The 18,660-nt window shown below is 60.2% G+C and overlaps 1 protein-coding gene, 1 long non-coding RNA gene and 1 pseudogene across 2 annotated transcripts; all 3 read right to left on the reverse strand.

The window, feature by feature from the left end:
* Window positions 1-1,744: 1,744 nt before the first annotated feature.
* On the reverse strand, window positions 1,745-9,931 carry TLE5 (TLE family member 5, transcriptional modulator). Its single transcript, XM_047095369.1, has 7 exons — window positions 9,825-9,931; window positions 8,611-8,708; window positions 6,207-6,270; window positions 4,888-4,932; window positions 4,215-4,277; window positions 2,726-2,800; window positions 1,745-2,643 (listed from the first exon to the last, which is right to left on the reverse strand). The coding sequence occupies exons 1-7, from the start codon at window positions 9,849-9,851 to the stop codon at window positions 2,422-2,424; spliced, it is 594 nt and encodes a 197-aa protein (XP_046951325.1). The 5' UTR covers window positions 9,852-9,931; the 3' UTR covers window positions 1,745-2,421.
* Window positions 9,932-15,392: 5,461 nt separating this feature from the next.
* Window positions 15,393-18,071, reverse strand: LOC124524737 (uncharacterized). The gene is made up of 2 exons (XR_006965304.1): window positions 17,564-18,071; window positions 15,393-15,620 (listed from the first exon to the last, which is right to left on the reverse strand). It is a non-coding gene; the product is annotated as an uncharacterized LOC124524737 (long non-coding RNA).
* On the reverse strand, window positions 17,000-17,098 carry LOC124525218 (uncharacterized; annotated as a pseudogene).
* Window positions 18,072-18,660: the final 589 nt, after the last annotated feature.

Genomic DNA, 18,660 nt, shown 5'->3' on the forward strand with positions numbered 1-18,660 from the left:
AAAGAGAGAACACTGTTCCAGACAGACGGAACAACATGTGCAAAGGCCTCTAGGCAAGGAATGGCGAGATGTTTCAAGCTGGTTGCCGCCTGCGGAAGAGGGATGATTGGAGGGGTGGGGAGCAGATCCAAATGCCACGGAGGCCACAAACCTATTTTTTATGATTTTTTTAATATGTGAAATGTAACACACAAAAGGGTGCACAGGTTGTGAAGTGAACAAATTGATGAATTATTACAAAGTGAACACCCTCATGTAATCAGCAGGCAAGTTGAGAAGTGAAACACGACCGGCCCCATTAGAAGCCCCCTGTGCCCCTCGCCCTCTGCCAAGGGTAACCCCATGACACCTGACAGTACAGGTCACTTGGGCTGGACTTTGTTCTTCATATAAATGGAATCACTCAGTACTCATGCCTTTTTTTTTTTTTTTAATGCTTATTTATTTATTTTGAGAGAGAAAGCGCACGCACAAGGAGGGGAGGGTCAGAGAGAGAGGGAGAGAATTCCAAGCAGCTTCCGCGATGTCACTGTGGAGTCCGAGGCAGGGCTTAGGAACCGTGAGATCGTGACGTGAGCTGAACCAGGAGTCTGGCTTAACCAACTGAGCCACCCAGGTGCCCGAGTTTGGGGTTTTAACCCGAGGATAAACGCTAGGCGGGGAGTGACCCCGTCACACTGGCGTTTTTAGAGGTGCAGGGGCGCCTGGGTGGCTCGGTCCCTGTCCCCACTCCTCTGTCTCCTCTTTGCTCAGGGACATGAGCCATTTCTTGTGCGGTGAGCAGTCCGCCTTCCCCTCTGCCCTTGGTCCCCCAAGGGAACCCACTGGATGGGGGGCAGGTGAGAATTTCTTGGACTTGAAAAGTCCCTGGGTGCCCAGGTCCCTGAGGGTGGGAATTCTACGCCCCAGCCCTCCTTGGCTGCCCCGCCCAGCCCCACCCTTAGCTTCTCCCCACGTCCTGGGCGGGCAGCCTGAGGGCCTCTTGGCCCAAGCGCCAGATGCACTCTGGGAACCTCCTTTCCTTCTGGCTCCCCCAGGTGGTCCCGCTCAGGGGGTGGCTCGAGGACCTTCAAGAGGTCCTGGCACGGTCACGGTCACGTTCAGCTGGGGGTCTGTCTTCTCAGCTCTGGAAAAAGGGTCTTCGTGTGGGCAGTGGCAATTGATCCCAGCAGTCTGGAAATCTGTCTCTAAGGGAAAAGAACGCCACTTAGGAGCCCTGTGGCCTGGTGATCAGAAACCAGCTCCATTAAGCCTCCGGCACCGGGGCGGGGCTGTGTGACTTAGATCCTCCAGCTGACCCTCTCTGGTCTATGCACCAAGTTCTGCAGACAGACTTACACCGACAAGCCGGACTCACCCGGGACTCTCGCTAACCCGTCCCCCATAAGGAGGGAGCTCAGACGTGAGGGAACCCCCTCCTCCCCTGGGAAGGGGGGCACCGCGGCAGCCCGCAACACAGAGGCAGGAACAAGGCGACCAACCTTCTCACATCTTTATTTGAAAGGCACAGCTAAGCCCACCCTCGACACAGCATTGTCACTTCTCCGCAGCGATCAGACGACTGAGCACAACAAAAGCTGACAGTCTAAAAGGCTATATACAGACACAGGTGTGGGTGTTGCTTGTTTTTTTTTTTTAACATTTTTCTGTCTTTTTTTTTTTTCCCCCCCGTAATATCCCTTTTCTTAAAAGACAAGCTAGTATACTGGAAAAAGGAAAAAAATAAAATAAAAACCAAGACAACTTGAGTACCCTCATCTTTATTCGGGAAGGGGAGAAAGGGAATTCTGGGACGCCCGCCCCCCCCTCCCCCTGCTCCTGGCTAAGCTCACTCTCCCCGCCCCCTCTCCTGCGGGGCGAGGGGCGAGGACAGGTGGGCGTGGGCTCCGGAACGGGCAGAGGAGGTGAGGGAGGGGGGAGGACGGGAGGGGGGGGTGGTGCCCAGGGCAGGAAGGGGCAGCTAGCGTGTTGTCTGCATGCAGTGCCGGGGTGAGAGGCTGGGGGGCGCGCCCTGAGGGGCCCTGTGGGCGGACGTCAGGTGTGCGCATGTGCGGACGGGGAAGTGCAGGGGTGCGGGGCTTCTGGAGGCTTTGCTCTCCTCTGACCTGGCTTCCCGTTTGTGCCTCCAGGCCTCAGCTTGCCTCCGGTGTGGAATGAGCGTGAGCAAGGTATTCACCCACTCAGGCTGCAGGGGTGGGGGGTGGAGGAGGAGGAAGAGGAGGAGGAGGAGGAAGGAGGCCGGGGGTGTGAGCGAAGCTAGGGGCGGCACACAGGCAGGGCTAGGGCCCCAGCAGGCGGCTACCATAAATACTACCGAGTTCAGCCAATCCCGAGCTCTACTGTGTCTTGCGCTAAACGTTCCTCTCTCTTCCGTTGTCTGTCTCCCCTCTGTCCCCCCACCCTCCCCATCCCGGCCGCCCACTAATCCGACTTCTCGCCGTCATCCTCCTGGTGGGTGTCACCGTCGTGCCCGTTCTTGTCTTCCTTGGAGAGGTGGGCCTGGGAGCCCAGCGCGGACAGCGAGAGGAGGCCGGTGCCCGCGCTGACGGCCGGCAGCGAAGGCGGCTGCAGCCCCACGGGCAGCGGGGTCAGAGGCAGGGCCAGGGCCTGCAGCTGGGACAGCTGATGGGCTTGGAGCTGCTGCTGCAGGGCAGAAGGAGGGGAGCATTAGCTGCCGGGCCCACCTGCCCTCCCACCTGCCCGCCCACCCGAGACCCAGACGTACTCGGATGATGGAGTTCAGCTCCGGAGCCGTGACCTGCTTAGCTCTCTCGATGGCTCCCAAGACCTGCTGTTGGTGCTGGAAAGGGGAGTGGGGGGCAGAGAGGAGCCAGGTGCTGCACCCTGATCTCAGGTGGGGCTCTGGGGCACAGAGCCCAAGAGAAGCCACTCTCCCATCCAGGCTATTAGCGCCATGCACCGTCCCCCCCCCAACCCCCATGGCTCTCGACCCCACCAGAAAACCCCTCTCCATCCCCTTCTGTTTACCAAGCCTCAGCCAGTGCCAAACATACTTAAGAAAACAACACTGGGTGAGTCTGAGAGACACCCTGGATCTGCCACCTACAAAGAAATAGATGCACAGTGCACAGCGTGGCCAACTGTACAGGCGAGCCTTGATCCTAAGATCTCGCAGATTGCGGTCGAACATCTGCTAATCCAAGCTCCTCTCCTTCCATGGCTGAGGAAGGCCCGGAGGATTCTGGCAGTGCCGGAGTAGGAGTCTCGGTTCAGCACAATCCCTCCCCAGAGCAATCTGCCCCCTCCGCACCCCAGCACTCCCTGAACGTCCGTCTCTTCTGCCGTCAGACGCTAGAATCTGCCAATGTCTCTTTCTGCCTTGCCTCCCAGGAAGCCCCCGTCACGAAAGGAAAGCCCAAGTCCAGGTCTTCCAGGCCCCAAGAACCCCTTTCTCTGGGGTTTTCACAGTGTCCTTCTGGAACTGTCCCTGGGCACGCAGGTTCCCCAAGGGCCCCACGATCGTCTGGGCTTAAAGAGGAAATGAATTATCGACAGCAAAACCTGGCAGGGGCGGGGAACGCGGAGCGGGTCTCACACCAAGAGTCTTAAAATCTCAAAAAGCAGAAGTGAGAGCCCGGTGCCCGGTCCCCCAGGGCGCGTGCGTGTGTCCACGCGTCCACCTGTGGGTCTCTGCGTGGCTGCACGGACGTGCATCTGCGTGCACACGTGCATGTGTGTGCCTCGTGTATCTGGGTGTCGCGTCTGTGCACGTCTGCGTGCACGTCTGCAGACGTGTGCTGAGTGCCCTCCCCGTACACACACACACACACACACACACACACACACACACACACACTTCTGGTGTTGTGGCCTGAGGTGGCCCGAGGTGGCCCGCGGGGCCTGGCAGACAAACCTCAGGAAGGTCCGAGGCAGGAGCAGGACAGGCAGGAGCAACTCTTGGGCATATCTGACATTTTCACCAGTGAAGTGACTCACTCCAGCTGGGAATTCTGCAGCAGGGGGAGGCCCCTCCCTCCACTGCCCTGCACCCCCGGGGGGTTTCTCCAGCCTGGGGATTCTTCCGCACAGGCCAGGCTGGTGTCTGGGAGGTCCAGAGAGGGGAGGTGTGTGGTCGGGGCAGCCGGCTCAGCGCTGCCTGAGGGCTGCAGCTGCAGCGGGGAGGGCCTGGGGCAAGTCCACGGTCTGTCTACCTCCTCCTCCCAGCAGCCCTCGGGGGGCGGAGGGTCACTCACCTCTTGGGAAAGGTAGGGTAGGACCTGGGCACAAATCCCATTCAGCCTCTTGACGATTTCAGCCTGGAACGCACAGAGGGTTCAGTCCAGGGCAGGCGGCGGGGGCAGGTGCAGACCAGCCCCAGGAGGCCCGCGAGGTTCTAGCTAAGAGGCCAGCTCGGCCCGGGGTCAGATCAACACCTCAAGCCTAGGGGTACCCAACCAGCGGGAGAGGTGGGATCTGAGGCTGGCTCCCGGCCCTGCCGCTGACAGTGAAGACGCAGGACCGGGCTCGGGGGGGCCGGGGGGCCCTGAGATGATGGCCGGCGCCTGGTAAGGAGCGGCTGCTTGTAGGGGAGGGGTGGCCAGCATCATTGTTTTTATGACACCCCTCAGCTGGCCTCCTCAGCGCACGGATGGCCAAAGCGAGGCTGCAGGGTGAGGGGCAATTTGGGGGTCCACGGTGCGCGGGCACGTTACCCTCCCCCACTGTCGTAAAGGGGGGTCGACGGGGCAGGGGGGTGGTAGGTTGGGGGAAAGTCTCTGCCCCTCCCCCTCAGGGAGATAAACCTCCCGGGGGGGCCCAGGAAAGAGCAGAGGGCTCGGAAGTAACAGCATGAAGGACAGACTTGGTTCGTAGCCAAGGGGCCGGGCCCACCTGCCTGGGGGTGCTCAAGGGGGGCGGGGGGCGTACCTGTTTGTGCATCTCGATGTTCAAGCCGTAGGACATCTCGTAGTACTATTGGGGGAGGAGAGAGAGAGAGAAATGGGGGGCGGGCAAAGGATGGGGGGCTCCAGAGACAGAGACGGGGGAGTGACGGAGAGACAGGGCAGGAGGCAGCCAGATGAGAGTGTGCAGGCAGGAGAGAGGAGAGGCATGTAGGAGGCACCCAGAGCCGGAGCAGGGGCCCAGGCCCCTGGGGGGGGGGGGGCACTTGAGGGAGCTGGGAGGGGGCTTCAGGGCCCCAGCCTGGCCTGGCTCCCCTGGGTTCTGGAATAATTATCCAGCCCCTCTCCGGCACACAAACATTCCAGGGCTCCTAATCTTTTCTCTTTATGTGTCTTGTCGGCGGGTGGCCCCAGACTCCCGGGAAGTCTGCCTTCCTGGGTATAAATAATCAGGATAAACAAAGCCTGCTGGGTCTGGCTTTGGGGTCAGGAGCCCCCCTCCTCACGTCCCAGATCTGACCCTGCCCCCTCCCCTCCCCTCAAGTCCCTCATGGCTCCCCATCATCCCTGGGGGTGGGGCAGGGGAAGCCAAGTTCATTCCCAGGACATTGCAGTTTCTCCTCTGCCCAGAAAGCTCCTACTCATTCTTCAAGACCCGAGCCGCAATGCCCCGTTCTCCGTGCAGCCTTCCTTAGGCAGTGTGCCCCTCTCTGGAACCGTCCCCCCCCCCCCCGCCCGTCCTGGGTCCCTCTCTCCGCCCCAGCCCCATCCCTCTGGGGCCAGGAGGGTAAGTATCTGCCTCTGCCTCCCCTGTAGCCTGGGAGAGCCGGGCTCTGGGCTCTGGGCTGGACCAACGCAGGGGTTTTTGATGTAGAAATTGCCACCTGGTGGGTGTGGATCCCGGCAAGTTGATTCTGGCAGTGTGCACAGGCAGGGTCTCAGATGTCAGGCAAAGAATGCAGTGTCACCCCCTCCCTCCCTGGGACCTCAAAGGATGTCAGCTTCCTGCCCCCCCCCCGCCCCGGGCCAGGAGGGGTTAAACGCTGGGATGCCCAAACTGTGGGGGCAGGGAGGGATCCGGCTGCTCCCCCACGTCAGTTCCTGGCCTTGGCTTTCACGGCAGCCGCCTCCTCTGCTGCCAAGGACAGCCGGGGGACCTGGCAGGCCCAGGCTGCAACCCGGTGGTTTGGCACCTCGGCCACCGCCTGGGCCGGCGGCCAGGCCGGCAAGGCGGACTCAGCCAGGCCCCGGGGGCCGGCTGAATGGAGAGCAGACCCCGAATCCTCCTACATCCCGCGGGAGGCGGCGGAGGGTCTGGGGTCCCCCCACCCGGGGCCAGCTTACCATCACGTAATGACGCTGCATCTCTGATTTTTCACTGGCCAGCTTGTCACATTCGAGCTTCAGGCTGCAACAGAACAAGGAGGGAAGGGCCAGGGGCCGGGCTGAGGTCCCCCCTTACCACCGCGCAGGGGAGCCCAGAGCTTTGGTGGGGGCAGAACGACGCGCCCCTCTGTGGAGATGGGGCAGGGGGTGGGTTGGCTCGGGCTCCCGGACTGTAAACCGAGGATCAAGAACTCAGCCTTGGAGACACGGCTGCAGAGAAAGTTGCGGGTAACCACACGGATTACAAACACCCTGAACCCCAGGTCCGCCAGGGACCCCGTCCAGAAACTCGATGGAATCCGTGATAGTAGCGTCGACCCTCGTGCCACGGATGACGCAATGGACGCCCAGAGAGGTTGAGTAAGTGGATCGAGGTCACACAGCCAGAAAGCTGGCTACAGAGGCCACAGTCCCAACCGCTGGGGAAAACGATCCAGCCACGGAGGAAGGAATAGAAACCACAAAAGGGCAGAGAGGGTGCAGGGCTGGCTGGCTGGCAGGGAGCTGGGTTGGACTCACCGAGGAATCTCCAAGGGGACCGGCCAGGCCCCTCTTACAAGCCTTGATTTCACTAGGGGATTCAAGTTCCACTTTTGGACGACAGAGGCGGGGAGCCCCTGGCCTCTTGCAGGCTCTCCCCGCAAGGATGAGCTTAGAGCGTTTCTCAAAGCCCACTTGCCGCCAGCCCTACCGAGGAGGGCAGAGAAAGAGGCAGAAAGCAGACGGCCGGCTCGAGCCAGGCACACTGGCCTCAAAGTTCGGCCCCGCTGCTTTGACGCTGTGTGACCCTCTACCTCTCTGGGCCTTGGTCTCTGCATCTGTTAAGTGCCAAGCCCCCAGCATCTATTAAGTGCCAACCTCCCGGGGTGGGGTGGGGAGAATGCAACCGATTAAGACAAGGAAAGCTTCTAGAACAGCTCCTGTCATACAGTAAGCACCCAATGAACGCATGTTGGTCTTGTGGGGCCTAGCGTCTCCCTCCAGCAAACCGACTGCCTTGTACATCCAGGTTCAGAGACAGGCCACAGTCTATGACGCCAGGGGCCCCGTGAGTTTCTTTCCTCTCATTTTCTTTAAGAACGCTATTTGTTGACATTAAAAAAAAAAAAAAAAATCAGGCACTTCTGATCTGGTAAATCCCGTGTGTACCCCCAACACGGTAGGACCCCTCATTGTATGGAGAGAGCCCCAGGTCCAGTGGATGGAGATCCCAAAGTTCAGAGAGGGCATCTGGATTACCTGAGGTCACACAGCACTGTGACCGTACTGTGACCTCCAGTCTATGGGACTGGACCAGGCCCAGTACTCCTGGGCACGGGCCAGGCAGGGAGGGAAGGACCCCCTGGGGGTGGGGGCCTCATAAAAGCCAGACCTGCCAAGCCAAGCCCCTAAACTCTCCAGGGGATGGAACAAAGTTCAACTGCCTGTGCCTCAGTTTCCTCATCTGCAAAACAGGCCCAGCGACAGGACACTGGGGGAAGATTAAACATAAGGGGATGTAGGTTGAGTATTTACCACATGGGGAGCGTGGAAAGTACCCTCAAAAGGTGAGATTTTTGTAAATCTCTCTATCTCACTATTTCCCTTTCTCCTTGAAGAAAATCCAGGAAGCTTCTTAGATCGCTTTTGTGTGGGTAAACGGAGGTCCAGAGAGGGCCCGAGGCCCCGCTGGGGTTCGTGACCAAGGACCCCCTTCTGATTCCCAGGCAAAGCCCCACACTCGAGAGCACAGCCTTGACGGCTCGCATTCTTCTACCCAGGGACTGGGTGCAAGTGTCTCTGTGCCACTTCCTTGCTGGGCATCCCCAGAAAAATCTCTTAACTTCTCTGGGCTTAAACCTGTTTAAGTGGAAGGCTGAAGGTAGCACCAGTTCCTTCCCCTTAGATCCCGCACTTGGCAAGCCCTTCACAACGTTAGAAGATTAAATTCTGGAGGAAGAACCACCTTGGAGCCTCAGGACCCCAGGAACTCTTCCTCCAAAACTAAGACACAGAGATCTCCTGTGGGGTGGGGTGGTGGAGGGTCCATCCCCCAACTTCTTGGGAGGTCTTCTATCCAATGGGGGTGGGGGTGGGGGTGGGGAGAGAGGCTCTGAAGCCAGGCAGGGTTGCCGCCCGCTCTGGGCACATAATTTCACTTTTTGTGCCTCCGTCTACTTACCTGCGAAATGGGCTGTTTTGAAGTCTAGGGGAGTTTAATATTGGAAAAGTGTTCACGACAGCGCCTACCACATGAAAGGACACTCTCCACCTACATTTTTTCAAGTCTACGTATACAGTAGGGGCCGCAACCTCCCCTCTAGGCCTCCCCTCGAGGGGTGCCCACCATCCCCCCCTGCAGGGCCCCTGGCTCCCAGCTCACCTGTGATACTGAGCCTGCAGCAGCTGAAACTCATCCTTGATGCGGTCGCAGGAGTCCGAGGTGGTGAATTTGAGTTGCTGGGGTAGGTGAGAGGAGCCCTGTGGGGAGGGGGCGGCCCGGGTCAGGGCCGGGCGGGGCGGGGCGACCCCCGAGGCAGCCAGCGGCCGGCCGGCGGCGCAGCTGCAGCGCGCCCCCCCCCCCCTCGCCCCACTTCCCGGGCTCGTGTTTACAGCCCCTGGCGCGGCCCCCGCCCTCGCTTCCTGCCCCCGCCTCTCCCGGGGGAAGGCGAGGGGGTGGGTGCGCCCGAGCCGCCTCGTTCCCCGCCACCCCCAGGCTGTGGGGGTGCGTTTTAAGGTCCGCCCTTGGTGGGGGGCAGCGTGCGCCCTCTACCGCCCCTCCACAGCGCCGGAGGGGGGTGCACATCCGAGAGAGCCCCAACTGCCTCTGCGATGGGGGGAGAACGTGTCCTGGAGTGCCCCTCCCCAAGTTGGTGGGGGAGCAAGGCCTCCCCGCAGAGTCCCCTTGGGGAAGGGGCCTCTCCCAGCGCCCGAAATCACCCGGCGGGGGGCCCTCCACCCCAGATTCCCAGCACCCTTCCTCCGGGCTGCGCTCTTCCGGGAGGGGTGCGCCTCGGATCTCCCCCCACTCCTAGGCCCCAAAAGCAGCCCCGGTGTTAGAGGTGCCCGGTGGGGCTCCCGGGGAGCCCCAGGCCCGAGGCCAAGGCCGCCCCAAGGCCCTGCCTGGCGGGGGGGGGGGGCGGGAAGCATGCCTTAGGGGCTGGGGGAGGGGGGAATCCGGGCCGCGAGCTGGAGGGGACCGGGCCTGGGAACTGGGGGTGGAGGGGGGGGGGGGAATCTGGGCTGGGAGCTGGGAGAGGGACCGGGACCTACGGGGGATGGGGGGGAGCCCGGGGGCTGGCGGCGATGGGGGCGGGGGAGTAGCGCTGGGCCGGGAGCTGTTGGGGACCCGGCCCAGGAGTTGGAGGGGGGGGGGAGGCGCCGAGCCGCGAGCCGGAGCGGAGGTGGGGGGGGGGACGGCCCGGCTGGGAACTGGGGTGCCAGGCGCCGACCTGGGGGAGGTGCGCGCGGCCCGGACCGGAGTGGGGGGGGGGGGGATGGCCCGGCTGAGAACTGGGGGTTCCAGGCGCGGACCTAGGGGGATGCCGGGCCCGGACCCGGGGGTGGGGGGGCGCCGGGCCGGCGGGCCCCGCTTACCGAATGCCTGCTTTGTGGAAACATCATGTCAGTCGCGGCGGGGGGCGCGGGCTGCGCCCCGGCTGTGCGCCCCGGCTCGGGCGGCTCGGGGCGCCGGGCGGCCGCGCCTTTGTCCCGGCGCCGATCGGCAGCTCCCGGGGCCGCCGCCGCCGCCTCCCGCGCCCGGCCTCGCCCGCTTCCTGCGCCCCCTCCCCGCGCGCCCGGCCCCGGCGCGCCCCGGGCCCCGCTTCCTGCGCGCCCGGCGCCCCTCCCCGCCCCTCCCCGCCGCCCGCCTCCCCGCACGCCCGGCCGCCGCTCCTATTGTCTAATGGCGGCGACGCCGGCAGTGGCCGCGGCCTCGGCTGCGCGGAGGCTCCGGCTCCACCTGCTGCCGCCGCCGCCGCCGCCGCCGCTGCTGCTTCCTGGGCCCCGTGCGCGCCGCCGAGGGGGGCGCGCGCCCGGGGAGGCCTGCGGATCCCCACCCAGCCCGCCTCCCCGGCCGGCCGGCGCGGTGACCTTGGGCCCGGCGCGCCCCGCCCCGGGCCGCGGCCCCTCCCGGCGGGGTGGCCCTGGCCGCCGCCGCCGCCGCCGCCGGGCCTCGGTTTCCCCATGTGGCGGAGAAAGGGCCCGGCCGCCCCCATCTAAACCGCCGGCTCTGTCATGGCGCGACCTGGACGCGTGCCAGGGACGTGCTCTGTAACCTTGGCTCACTGACTGTTTTCTCTCCGAGCCTCGGTTTCCTCTTCTGTAGAAAGGCCGCGGTGATCCCGCCGACCTCATGGGAGCCATTCCTTCGGCGCACGTTTGTTGAGCGCCTACTGTGTGCCAGGCCCTGCTCCGAGACCCGGGGGTGGGGGTGGCGGGGCACGACGTCCCGGCCCTGGTGGCGATGACATGAGACAGACCGAGCGCGCGAGCCAGAATCCCTGGCACGTCGGTAGGTGGTAAGGGCTATGGAGCAAATGAAGCAGCAGCGGGGAGGGCCAGGAAGGTGCGATTTTCAAACAGGGGAACGTCCGAGAGGCCTCCTTAACCACCGAGAGGACCTGAAGGTGAGAGGGGGGAGCCGGCAGGGATGGAGGCTGGCAGCTTACTCAAGGAGGCAGGAATAACAAGTGCAAAGGCCCTGAGGCAGCGAGCGAGCCTGGTACTGAGAAGCAGGGCAGGGAAGGAGGGCAGGGAGGCAGGGCAGGCAACTTCATGCATTCACACAGGGGCCCTGCACTCAGAAGGGCCTGCGCTTGGGTTCGTGACCTGCTGTTGTGGCCTGGAAATTCCTCATCGCTTTCGAACGAGGGGGTCTCGCAATGTTGTTCTATAGCTGGCCCATGCAGATTCTGTAGCTGGTGCCAGGGGCATTCCAGATGGTGCAGGGCCTTGGAGGCTGCTGGGAGGAGTTGGGCTTTTACTCCAAGGGAGGCAGGGAGGCTGGAGCCCTGGCCCCATCAGGGCCGGCCCAACTGGGATTTTGATAGGATCTCACTTGCTGTGGAGAACAGGCCCCAGAGAAGCTAGTGAAATAGTGCCCAACTAATCCGGCAAGTGCTAAATACAGGCTCTTAATCACCACCATCACTACCATCGTCAGCTCTGCAGCTCGCCTCTGGTTATTTGGTACTTTTTTGGGCCTTGGGTTTTCCCAGTCTGTAAGATGGAGAGTCAGGATCCCAGACACCTTTCCGGGGCAGATGAAAAGGCCAGACCAGTACGAGATGAAAAAGCAAAACGTAAGGCCTCTTCCTGCCCTCCCCCAAAGCCCTTCGAGATAAACAATACTTTAACACGATATCTTTTAAAATAAAAATGAATGCCAAAAATATTCACGATGAGCAGAATGTCAGTGCGTTAAATAAAGACAGCATCTGATGGGCCAGAGATGAGTTAGGAAGACGTGGGTCCCCCTAGTCCCAATGCTGTAGAAAAAAGGAACAAATGTTTGGAAAGCTTCTAACACATTCCTATCAGGTTCTGGAATCCGTGGACCCCACAAATGCAATCAGAGTCCCCGATGGGGGCGGCCTATAGAATTTTCAGGCGGAGCATGATGAAAATGCAGGCCTCTTGCTGAAAAATGATTAGGAATTTAGGCGTTTCAGGATGTTGACAACAGAGCATTAAGCCGGGTGCCGGGTCCCGTGGGACGACATGAGCCACGCGCCAGGCGCCCTTTCCCTTGGGAAGCCCCCTGGGGCTGAGCCTGCTCTGGGTAGGCACATCCCAATACTCGGGCATCTGGGGACCCGACACTCCCATTTTAGCAGACCCCAGATGAGGCTGGCAGGGTCAGAGCTGGATGCAGAGACCCCAAGTCGGGTGGGGTCAGGGCTGGGCCTTCCAGCAGGTGGAGAGGCCCAGAATTGTGTCCCAGACCATGAACAAAAACCAACCGATCCACCTGTCTATGTTTTTCACTATGTACCAGTCTCTGCTTAATGCACTTTGACCTTAGGTGTCACGACATTGGAAAGATGGGGAAATGAAGGCACCAAGAGGTTAAGGTCACCTGGTCAAAATCACCCAGCGAGATGATGGCAGGGCCAGGATGTGAAGCCAAGTACCCGGGCCTTTAACCACTGTGCGTCACTGCCTCTCCAGGTTTCCTCTGCACCCTTGCCGTGCCGGCCTGGATCGTTGTCTGTGAGGGCCCCTCCTGGGCACCCCGCGTGGTGCCAGGAGCACCCCCCCCCCCGCCCAGTGTTGACAAGCAGAAGTGTGGGCAGTCGCTGAGTGTCCCCAGGGGCCAGATCGTCCCCAGCTGAGAACCCCTGGAAGGCCGTGTGCTGGGTGGCCGAGTGGGGGACAGGGTGGGAGGCCGAGAGACGAGGTGGGGTGCCCATAGTAAGGCTGGAGGGGGGGGACAGGCTGGGCCGGGCCCTGCGCGGAGGAGTAGCAGGTGCGGGAAAGGCAGGGAGAGTGTTCAGGACGGAACAGTCTTGACTGTCTAATTAATCTGGAGGGATTGGGGCTTACAGTGGGGGGGCATCCTCCCGTCCCACCCAACCCCGCCTCTGCACCGGCATCCTGGTGTTTCCTCTGCTCCAGGGCGGGGGGGGCCCACGTCTGGGGGGGCAGGTCGGAGCAGGGATCTGTCTGTCTCGTGGATCCAACCGTCTGAGACCAGCCTCTCAGCCTGCTTACAAATGAGCGCCGGGCCCCGCGGCCTCCGGGGCAGAGCCAGGCACTGGCTGGTGCATGATGGATGGGCTGCAGGGCCATTAATCACAGGCGGGGGAGGAAACAGGTGGCCACCGCGGGCTCGGCCCTCGACCTCCCTCCGCTGCCCAGCTCCGGCTTTGAGCCCTTGGCCCGCCCTAACCTGGCTACGTGACTCGGGACAGTGTGACTTTCCTACTTTGCACCCTCACCCCCCCACACGGAGCTGGTATTCATTCACTCCCTCAGTAAGTATCTACTGCACCTACTGTGGGCCGGGTGGGATTCTAAGTGGAGGTTTATGGCGCTGACGGGGGGGGGGGGGGGGAGGAAGATGGAAATCCCTCCCCTTGCAGAGCTAAAAGGCTTTAAAAAGTTGGCTCAAGTCCTGCGTTTCCTCTGCCCATAGCCCCCCAGAGCTCCCATCTCCCTGGGGTAAAAGCCGAGTCCTCCCCACGGCCCCCAAGGCCCTGCTCGAACCGTAGCATCCCCGACCTGCCCTGCCCTCCGCCCTCTCTCCCCCTCACTCCCTCTGCTCCGGCCACACGGGCCCCAACACCCCCGGCCCGGTCCTGCCCCCGGACCTTTGCATGGGCAACTTCCTCTGCCTGGGATACTCATCCCCAAATGCCACTTTGGCTCATTCTTTCCCTTCTTTCCAGCCTTGGCTTAAAGGTCACCTTCTCAATGAGGCCTCGTTGTGACTTCCCTATTTAATTCTGGCAGGGCTGGGACTAGGACGAGTGCACTTCTGAGTGAGGCACTTTCTTCAGGCATAACATTTAAGGGGGCACCAAAGATCTCAGTCTACACGCTAAACACTATTTTCATGCAACTTTTTTTTTTTTTTTTTATTGTGGTAAAATGTACGTAAAATTTACCACGGGAGACATTTAATCCATTCGCCACGTTGTACAATGATCACCTTTAGTTCCGGAACATTCTGTCACTTCAAAAAAGAAGCCCTGTGCCCATCAGCAGTCACTCCCCATCCCCATGCCTCAGCCCCCTGTCCCCACGAACCCCCTTCCTGGCCGTGGATGAGACTGTTCCGGACGTTTGACACACGTGGACTCCCGCCCCGTGTGGCCTCTCGTGTCTGGTTCCCTCCCTGGGCGTCCTGTGTTCGGGGTTCGTCCTCGGGGTGGCGGGTGCGGGCGCCTCGCTCCTGTTTGTGGCCGAGGGCCGTGTCCCTGCCTGGACAGACCACGTGCTTGCATCGTGTGCCCACTGATGGACACTCGGGGTGATTCCACTTTTTGGCTCTTGTCAATCCCGCTGTTGTGCACGCTTGTGCGTGAGTCTTCACGCGGATGACTAATTTCCTTTCTCTCGGATGGATCCCCAGAAGTGGAACTGCTGGGTCACCATGGTAATTCTACGTTTCATTTCCGAGGAGCCGCTCAACTGTTTCCCCCGCGGCGCTGCCCCATGTCACGTCCCCCCCCCCCCCACCCCAGCGTCCCTCCCCGCCAGCCGTGCGCGAGGCTGTCGATTTCTCCATGTCGCTGCCAACACTCGCTGTTGTCCCTTTTGGAGAAAAGAAAACTCGGGGCGCCTGGGGGGCGCAGTCGGTTAAGCGTCCGACTTCGGCTCAGGTCACGATCTCGCGGTCGGTGAGTTCGAGCCCCGCGTCGGGCTCTGGGCTGGTGGCTCGGAGCCTGGAGCCCGTTTCCGATTCTGTGTCTCCCTCTCTCTCTGCCCCTCCCCCGTTCATGCTCTGTCTCTCTCTGTCCCAAAAATACATAAACGTTGAAAAAAAATTTTTTTAAAAAGAAAACTCAATAACCATTCTGGTGGGTGAAAAGCGGTATCTCGATGCAGTTTTGATTTGCATAAGGCAATATTTGAACAAACCGAAATTAATGAAAAACACTCCGTGACGGGCAACGTTTCGAAATTTTCGTAAGAACGGGATCCAGTCCCGCACGCGCTGCCCGCCGCACCTGTTCCCCGCGCCCCTTGCCAGTCCTGTGGCAGCGTGCCCTTGGTCCCGGGCCCCCTTCCCCAAACCGGTAACAGCTCAGCGTTTTCTCCCAGCTGGAGGACTCCTCGCTGTTGGACGCAGGAAGTGTGTGACGCGTTGCTTTTGTGGACTCTCTAGAATTAACCCCCGGAATGTCAGCTCCGGGAGGCAGGGGTTTTTGCTGCCTGCCTAGAGCGGTGCCTGCCTCGCCCTAAGTGCTGGACAAATGGTGAACGGATGAATGAACAAAGCAACGAACGGATGGACGGACGGGTTGGAAGGATCCCCCCAAGACAGACCCGGAAAAGCACTTTGTACCCGGTGCTGGCACAGGCCACCTGGATTCAAGGTGCTCGGTCTGCTGGGATCCTCCGATTGGCCGGGCGTGGATCACATGACATGCGCTGGCTGGCAGGCCTTCTCTGGCCTCTTCTTTCCCACCAGGAAAAACAAACCAACGCTGAAATCGGTCTGTATTATATCGCCCTGCTTTATTATTATTTTCAGCGGCGCGTATGGCGCTGGAAAGATCACGTTGAGCTATGGCCGTCTGTGTTGCCCTTCAGCCCCGTCCTATCTTATTCTCCGTGGTGTCCCAGCACAGAGCTGGGGCCCGGGGTCCGGCAAAAAGTATTTTAGGTATTTCTGGAATGAACGAATGGCGTGGTAATTATTTCCTCCATGTTGCAGGTGAGGCTCTGGAAGGCGAGGACAGGTTCTGTTACTTACGTATCTGCCTTCTTCATCCCCAGAGCTCAGCCACTCCACAAGCATTTAGTAGGCGCCCCCTGTGTGTGTCTGACCCTGGTCTACATCCTAGGGATACAGTGACCCACTCAGACCCTGACCTCACAGTCCAGCAGGGGAGTGAGACGCGAATTAAGTAACAAACACAGATAGGCTGTTATGATCCACGAGTGCCCTCACTGGGCCCAGCTTCACAAATGTACCCAGAATCAAGCGGTCCCCGAATTTGTCCCCCATTCAGGAGCCTCCTGAGGCGGCCCTGTGTCATTTGAAATGGCCGTCCCCCTCTCTGAGCCTTCTGTCTGGCCCCACCAGACCACCCAAGCCCACCTGTCCTCCAGGCCCCGCTCCTGGTCTCAGCTGTCTCTCCGGGGAGCCTGGTTCCTTTGGAACGGGAGTGATATTTGGGATCCAAGAACAGGATGCCGGGATGTGTTCAGACTTCTGGGATTTGCTGTTCCCAGACCCTTCCAGTGAGCGAAACACACACACACACACACTAATATTCACGTGTGTGCATCTAAATCTATAATCTGTCAATCTATTGATTGACATCCATTGAGCTCATGTATTATCTACTGTGTGTTTCTGCATCATCTATCCAGCTGTCTGTCTCTCTTGTTATCTATGATCTATTGGTCGTCTGTCTCTCGGCTGTGTATCTGTCTTACCTCTCAGCTGTCTCTCTTGGGCACTGTGAGTCCCCCTGACCCCTCCGATCCCATTCCGGCACCCCAGGATTTATTCCTTCCCTCTTCCCATAGTTTATCTCCTTCTCCAGCAGGGGAACCAGGTTCAGGGGGAGAGTTTTGTTTTGTTTTGTTTTGTTTTGTGTTTGCCTGGTTCAGGGGGAGAGTTTTGAAGACAGAGATGAGGTGGTGTCCCTCCCTGGGAAAGAGCCTCCCTGGATTTCCTAACACATTTAAATTTTTTTTAAGTTTATTTAAACTTAAAAAGAGAGAGAGAGAGTGAAAGCATGAGTGGGGAAGGAGCAGAGAAAGGGCAGAGAGACAGAATCTCAAGCAGGCTCATCGTCAGCACAGAGCCCGACGTGGGGCTCGAACCCACAAACCGCGAGATCATGACCTGAGCCCAAGCCCAAGTCCATGACCTGGACCCAGCCCGGTCCAACTGCGCCACCCAGGCGCCCCTCCCTAATACGCTTATTACTTCCTTTTTCTTTGTACAAAATAACTAGGATTTTATTGTGAGATTCCCATAGGTGGAAAACGAAATTGAATATTTATGCCGTGCCTTTCATTGTACTATGTATTTCAATTGCCTGTTTAGTGAAAAATAAAGAAACCTATAACTTTTGGCTTAAATTTGTAAGAATCTGGAACATTGCATGACTTTGTGTGTTGTCCTTGTACAGGGGCCGAATCTTCTCTGTATCGTCCCAACTTAAGTGTATATGCTGAGGAAGCGAGTGCCCTAATATAGTGTCCATGAGACCCAAAGTCCTCCCCGTGGCCCCCAAGGCCTAGCATGACCTGCCCCGTCCCCTCCCTGCCCTCCCCTCCTCCCTCTCTTCCCCTCGTTTGGTCTGCTCCAGCTCGGTTCCTCCAACACGCCAGACCCAGTTCTGCCCCAGGGCCTTTGCACAGGCTGTGCCCCCTGCCTGGGAGGCTCTCCCTCTGGAACTCTCCTGGCCCATCCCTTCCTGCAGGTCTCAGCTCAGGAATCACTCCCTCACACAGGCCGCCTTGGGCCCTAAAATAGCCCTACGTCCATTCCCTCACCTTTCCCCGTTTTTCTTTATACGAACACCTCTGCCTTTATATTTTCCTTTCTGTGTTTATTGTCTCTAGAAAGTCGGCTCCACAAGGCCGGGATGTAGGCTCTTACTCCCTGCACAGAGCTTGCCACACAGTAGGTGCTCAGTAAATCCTACTTGCTGTGAAGGTGAAGGTCGTTTTCCTCAGGACTGCGCTGCCCAGGCAAAGCAGGACGCAGCTTGGTCAGCCCGGGGCCGCCGTAACCACACAGCACACGGTTGGGCCGCTTACGAACCATAACCACTATTTCTCACGGTTCCGAGGCTGGGAAGTCCAAGATCAAGGTGCTGGCGGATGAGGTCTGGTGAGAGCTCTCTCCCCGGCTTGCAAACAGCTGCTGGCCGGCTGTGTCCTCCGGGGATGGGGGCGGGGGTGGGGGGCGCTTTCCTCCGGGCCTGCAGCTCCCCTTATCACAAGGCCACCAAGTGCTCTCAGATCGGGCCCTCACTCACCCGATTTCCTCCTCCAAGCCCCACCCCCAGATGCACCCACACTGGGGTCAGGGCCGCCCCACAGGAACCGGGGGGGACACGATTCGGCCCACGGTATAGTTCTACTGGAGCACGTGGTGGCCTGTGCGGGGCCCTGGAGCCCCAGGAAGGGCAGACAGCGGCCTTGAGAGCCGCAGCTCGAGCAGGAGGCGGGCATTTGCGGGCATTTATCTGATTACCGCTCTAATGAGGCCCTTCCCAGCCAGGGGGATTCTGCCTCCAGGGGACGTCTGTGGCTGTCACACCAGGACACTGCTCCCGGTCTGGAATGGGTGGGGGCCAGGGATGCCCCACAGACAGTGACCTCCGGACGTCGGATGTCGGCCGAGCTGGGGCGGGAGAGCTTTGCGGTCTCTGATAAGAGCCAAATGGCAAATTGAGAGAAGAGGGGTGGGGGGTTTCTTTCCAGGAGAGCTTTTAACAATGGAACTGACCTTGGCCGGGGGCTGGGAGGTCAGAGGGCTTCCCCCAAAGTGAAGGGGGTGGGGGTTACCTAGGTGACAAGTGCTCAGGTGGAGAAGACAGCTTGTGCCAAGGCCCGGAGGCGGAGGCAGCGGGAGAAGCTGGAGGGGAAGGGACGAGGCAGGGAGAGGGAGGGGACAGACCACCCAGGTGCTTGGACTCCACCTCCATCTGGGGCTGCTGGGGAGCCACAGAAGGTTTTCAGGTATCACAAGAGGGCAGCACGGTCCCATTTGGCTTTGGAGACCTCCCTCTGTCTC

Source organism: Lynx rufus, unplaced genomic scaffold (assembly GCF_022079265.1).
Source record: "Lynx rufus isolate CCGP_SWC_20201006 ecotype Redwood Valley unplaced genomic scaffold, mLynRuf1.p SCAF_4, whole genome shotgun sequence".
Taxonomy (NCBI): domain Eukaryota; kingdom Metazoa; phylum Chordata; class Mammalia; order Carnivora; family Felidae; genus Lynx; species Lynx rufus.